Source organism: Nothoprocta perdicaria, unplaced genomic scaffold (assembly GCF_003342845.1).
Source record: "Nothoprocta perdicaria isolate Ctin4 unplaced genomic scaffold, notPer1 scaffold_124, whole genome shotgun sequence".
NCBI lineage: Eukaryota > Metazoa > Chordata > Aves > Tinamiformes > Tinamidae > Nothoprocta > Nothoprocta perdicaria.
This window is the reverse complement of record NW_020454361.1, coordinates 72,023-77,668: the sequence shown is the minus strand read 5'-3', so window position 1 is coordinate 77,668 and position 5,646 is coordinate 72,023. Positions and strand designations below refer to the sequence as shown.

Below are 5,646 nucleotides of genomic sequence, written 5' to 3'. Positions count from 1 at the left end.
CATCAACGTGAGGAGGATGAGGGAGGCCGAAGGAGGCCAGGGTGTTGCCCAGGGCACCGGCCCTCCCCGTGCAGGAACCCCGAGGGGTTTTGGGACCCGGTTGCGCTCAGCTGGCCGCTGCGGGCACCGCTTTCCCGCTGGCCTCCTGCATCCACCCGTGACCGAGCCCTTTTCCCCGCAGGAGGGAGGGCTACATCCCCAGCAACTACGTGACCGAAAGCAGCAATTCCCTGGAGACCTTTGAGTGAGTGCCGGGGAGCGCGGGCAGCTCCCGCCCGCCGTGGTGGGGCTGGGGACGGGGACGGGGACCTTCCCTGAGCGCCGTGTCCCTGCCGCAGGTGGTACTCCAAGAACATCACCCGGAGCCAAGCGGAGCAGCTGCTGAAGCAGGAGGTGGGCGCTGCTCTGCGGGGGGACAGATCCGAGTCTCTCCCTGACATCCCATTGCCAAGTGGGATGCAGGAAGCAGGGAGCAAACCCGGGAAACGGCTCTGCCCGCGGCCGCCTCCGGGGAGGGATTCCAGGGGGCAGGAAGAGGCTCCTCTGCCACCCTCGCTCCAAGCCTTGCCCGCTCCGGTCCCCTCCTGAGCATCCCTTCGTGTTTCAGGGGAAGGACGGGGGCTTCATTGTCCGCGACTCGACCAGCAAGACGGGCAAATACACGGTGTCCGTCTACGCCAAGGCGTCCTGCGGGTAAGCAGGGCCGGGCGGGCRCCGCGGGCCCCCGCGCCCGCCCGCTCAGCCGGCGCCGTCCCCGCAGCGACGCCCAGGGCACCGTGCGCCACTACGTGGTGTGCCGCACGCCCCGCGACCAGTACTACCTGGCCGAGAAGCACCTCTTCGACAGCGTGCCCGAGCTCATCACCTACCACCAGCACAACTCGGCCGGTGAGCGGCACCCGCGGGATGGCTCCGGCACGGAGCCRGCATGGAGCCAGCATGGAGCCGGCACGGAGCTGGCATTGTGCCGGCCTCGCCGCCTCGCATTCCCCCTTCTCCCGCCTCCCCATGGGCAGCACCATCCCTGGCAGCCCCYGGGAGCCGGAGCTGCCCGGCTCGGGACCCAGCGGGGGGAAGCGGCTCTGCTTTCTTTCCCGATGCCCTTCCCGGTGCGCGTGCTCCAGAGGGAAGCACAGCACGCGGCAGGGCGCCTAGCCCCACAGGCAGCTGCTGCCACTGCCAAAGAACAGGGAATGACCCCTCCGGCAGAGCTGGAAGAGGCCCAGGGAAAGCTGGAACCGGAATGTGCCTTTGCAAGGAGAAGCTGGGATGGGCGGAGAGGAGACAGGAGCCCCCGGGGACAGAGGGGGGTGGCAGGATCAGGGCTGGCACGAGAGCCTCCTCCCGTGTGCGCAGGCAGCAGCAATGCCCGTTTCTGTGTCGCAGGCCTCATATCCAGACTGAAATACCCCGTGTCCCAGCACCAGCGGAGCGCTCCATCCACGGCTGGCCTTGGCTACGGTGAGCGGCCCTCAGGCACCCCGGTGTCATTGCAGCGGTACCGGGGAGCCCTCGGCCACGCCGGTGTCACCACATCAGTACCAGGGAGCCCTCGGCCCTGGCCCTGCTGCACCAACGTGCTGAAACAGCCAACAMCCCCTTCCCAGCCCTCCTGAGCCTTGCTAACATGGGGAACTGCAAGCTCCCATCCCTGAGAAGAGCCTTAGACTTCATGGATTTGGGAGATGTTCTTTGGAATAGCCCATGTGCAGGAGCCAGGAAGGGGAGGTGGAAGCGGCTCCGTGGGATCCGCACCCAGCACCCGCCTCAGGCTCGCGCTCTGTTCCAGGCTCCTGGGAGATTGACCCGAAGGATCTGACTTTCCTGAAGGAGCTGGGAACAGGGCAGTTTGGAGTGGTGAAGTACGGGAAGTGGCGAGGCCAGTACGACGTGGCCATCAAGATGATCAGGGAGGGCTCCATGTCAGAGGACGAGTTCATCGACGAGGCCAAAGTCATGATGTAAGTGGGGGCCAGACCAAGTCTGTGCTGGAGAGGCGCCGCTCTTGGAGTTGGGGGACAGCCGGGGACAAGGCCACGCTCTGCAGAGCGCATCCCTGTCGTGCCCTTGGTGCCGAGCTCCCTCATGAGCTTTTCCACCAGCTGCTGGGTCGGGAGCACCCAATTCTCCCCCTCCTTAGTGAGAGATGCTCCTCCTGCTGCTCGACCCGCTGGGTGCTCCCGATTYCCCTTCTTGTTCCCCGCTCAGGAACCTGTCTCACGAGAAGCTGGTCCAGCTCTACGGGGTGTGCACCAAGCAGCGCCCCATCTTCATCATCACCGAGTACATGGCCAACGGCTGCCTGCTCAGCTTCCTGAGGGAGGCCCGGCAGCGCTTCCAGCCCGCCGAGCTGCTGGAGATGTGCAAGGACGTCTGCGAAGCCATGGAGTACTTGGAATCCAAGCAGTTCTTGCACCGAGACCTGGTAGGGATGCAGCTGGAGGAGACTCCTCCAGCTCAGGGGCAACCTCAGCGCTTTCTGGATGGGGTCCAGCTCGTCTGGCAGCGCGGGATGGACGGGGAGCCCACTGCAGCGTGGATGGGGTGGCTGTTGTGGCACAGACAGGGTGCCCATTGCAGCGTGGATGGGGTGCCTGTTGCGGCACAGACAGGGTGCCCGTTGCAGCATGGACGCGGTGCCCATTGTGTCGTGGACCGGGTGCCCGTTGCGGCACCTCTCAGGCCCGTGCGCTGCGGCGGGCGCAGTCCGGTAGCTGCCATCGCGCCCAGCAGCACATTGGGAGTCACGGGGACCGCGGCACCAGCGACGCCTCCGTCTCCTCCCACAGGCTGCTCGCAACTGCTTGGTGAACGACCAGGGAATTGTGAAAGTCTCCGACTTCGGCCTCTCCAGGTCCGTGTCTGTGTCCCTTCTCCCATCCTAATCCCCCATCTCCTCCTTTGCTCTCTCCTGCACTTTGTTCTTGTCCCCCTGGATCTACCAGCCGTGTTTTCTCTGTGCCGTCTCCCCTCTTTGCTCCTTCCTTTGCCTCAGCCTTCTGCCTGCTGCTTCCYACCCTCCCGTCCCACTTCCCTCATCCATCCCCCTCTGCCCCTGCTTTTTGCTCCTTCCTTCCCCATCTCCGGTCTCCTGACTGCAGCTTTCCCACCACGTGCTCCCTGTGCCTCTTGCTGGGCTCCTTGGCCTCCCTATCCCTGTGCCCAGCTCTCCTAACACACAGCCTGGCAACGGGAGGGTGTTGCCCCTTGATCCACATGTGGGGCATGAACTGATGCCTCTGGGGGCTGTTAGTTCCTTCTGGGCTTGGGAGCACGGAGAGGGAGATGGGAGCAGCAGGAGAGGCGCCCCGAGCCGTCCCCGTGCCGCAGGTACGTGCTGGACGATGAGTACACGAGCTCCATGGGCTCCAAGTTCCCCGTTCGGTGGTCGCCCCCCGAAGTCCTCCTGTACAGCAAGTTCAGCAGCAAGTCGGACGTCTGGGCGTTCGGTGAGAGCACGTGGTGACCTGGGGGCGCGGGTGGGAGGGCGGCCCCGAAACTGCGATGCTCCCGCATGGACCGGCTCCAGGCAGGGATATTCCCTTGCTGCGAGCTGATATTCCCATGCTGCGAGCTGATATTCCCATGTTGTGACCTGATATTCCCATGTCACAACCTGATATTCCCGTGCTGCAACCCAATATTCCCATCCTGTGACCTGATATTCCCATGCCATGACCCGATATTCCTGTGCTGCGACCCAATATTCCCATGCTATGACTTGATATTCTCATGCTATGACTTGATATTCCCAAATTGCAACCCGATATTCCCATGCTGTGACTTGATATTCTCATGCTGTGACTTGATATTCCCATGCCATGACCTGATATTCCTCTGCTGTGACCCAATATTCCCATGCTGCRACCCAACATTCCCATGCCATGACCCAATATTCCCATGATGTGACCCAATATTCCTGGGCCGTGACCTGATATTCCTATGCCATGACCCAATATTCCCATGATGTGACCCAATATTCCTGGGCCGTGACCTGATATTCCTATGCCATGACCCAATATTCCCATGCCGTGACCCAATATCCCTGTGCCACTACCCAATATTCCCATGCTGCCACCTGATATTCCCATGCCATGACCTGATATTCCCGTACCATGACCCGTTATTCCCGTGCTCTGACCTGATATTCCTGTGATATTCCCATGCCACAACCCATTATTCCCATGCTGTGCCCTGATATTCCTGTGATATTCCCATGCCATGACCCATTATTCCCATGCCATGACCCGATAGTCCCATTCCATGACCTGCACCCGTCTCCCCACCCTCCCAGGCGTGCTCATGTGGGAAATCTACTCCCTGGGCAAGATGCCCTACGAGAGGTTCAAYAACAGCGAGACCACGGAGCACGTCATCCAGGGGCTGCGCCTGTACCGGCCCCAACAGGCCTCCGAGCGCGTCTACGGCATCATGTACAGCTGCTGGCACGAGGTGAGCCCCGTGTCCCCCATGTCCCCCGTGCCCCCCAGACCCCCATCGCCCCCGTCGGGGCGATGGGGGTCTGGGGGGCACGGGGGACATGGGGGACACGGGCGGTCCCGTCATGGTCCTGCTTCTCGCCCCACAGAAAGCTGAGGAACGGCCGCCGTTCTCGGCGCTGCTGGCCGCCATCCTGGAGGTGATGGATGAGGAGCCGTGAGCGGCTGGTGCCGCTGGCTGCGCCCGGGATGGTGCTGCTTGGACGTGTGGGGCTGCTACAGTGGGGTTGTTTTGGTCATTGGGATGGAGACTTGTGAGCTGTCACTGGGATGGTCCTGGTTGYCGGGATGGAGACTCATCACCCATCATTGGGATGGTCCTGGTTACCGGGATGGAGACTCATCACCCATCCCTGGGACTTCCCTGGTCACTGGGATGGAGCCTTGTGAGCTGTCACCGGGATGGTCCTGGTCACCGGGATGGAGACTCATCACTGGGACAGTCCTGGTCACCAGGATGAAGCTTCATCCCCCATCATTGGGATGGTCCTGGTCACTGGGATGGAGCCTCATCACTGGGACAGTCCTGGTCACCAGGATGGAGCCTCACCACCCATCATTAGGATGGTCCTGGTCACCGGGATGGAGCCTCATCACCAGGACTGCCCTGGTCACTGGGATGGAATCTAATCACCCATCACCAGGACAGCCCTGACCACCAGAATAGAGCCTTGTCACTAGAAGGATCCTGATCCCTGGGATGGAGCCTTGTCCCCTRTCACCAGGATGGACCTGGTCATTGGCATAGAGCCTTGTCACCGGGACTGCCCCGGTCACCGGAATGGAGCCGCATCACCCATCACCAGGATGGTCCTGGTCACCAGGATGGAGCCTTGTCACCTATTACTGGGCTGGCCTTGGTCACTGGGATGGAGCTCCATCACCTGCCACCAGGACAGCCCCAGTTATCAGGATGGAGCCTTGTCATCGGGACTGCCCTGGTCACTGGGATGGAGCCTGTCACCCATCACTGGGACAGCCCCAGTCACCAGGACAGCCCCAGGACCAGGATGGAGCCTTGTCATCGGGACTGCCCTGGTCACTGGGATGGAGCCTTGTCACCCATCACTGGGACAGCCCCAGTTATCGGGATGGACCCTTGTCGCCGGGACAGTCCTGGTCACTGGGATGGAGCCTGTCACCCATC

General features: G+C 62.2%; 1 protein-coding gene across 1 annotated transcript in view; it reads left to right on the top strand.

Moving 5' to 3' along the window:
* The window catches only part of BTK (Bruton tyrosine kinase), a 7,183-nt gene extending 2,523 nt beyond the window's left edge, over positions 1–4,660 (top strand). Inside the window, exons 8-18 of the mRNA XM_026054673.1 lie at positions 182–244; positions 339–393; positions 608–693; positions 761–888; positions 1,387–1,461; positions 1,790–1,961; positions 2,209–2,425; positions 2,790–2,854; positions 3,331–3,449; positions 4,295–4,452; positions 4,589–4,660. Of these exons, the coding sequence (XP_025910458.1) occupies positions 182–244; positions 339–393; positions 608–693; positions 761–888; positions 1,387–1,461; positions 1,790–1,961; positions 2,209–2,425; positions 2,790–2,854; positions 3,331–3,449; positions 4,295–4,452; positions 4,589–4,660 (1,210 nt within the window). The remainder of the gene's footprint in view (positions 1–181; positions 245–338; positions 394–607; positions 694–760; positions 889–1,386; positions 1,462–1,789; positions 1,962–2,208; positions 2,426–2,789; positions 2,855–3,330; positions 3,450–4,294; positions 4,453–4,588) is intronic.
* The last annotated feature ends 986 nt before the right edge of the window (positions 4,661–5,646 follow it).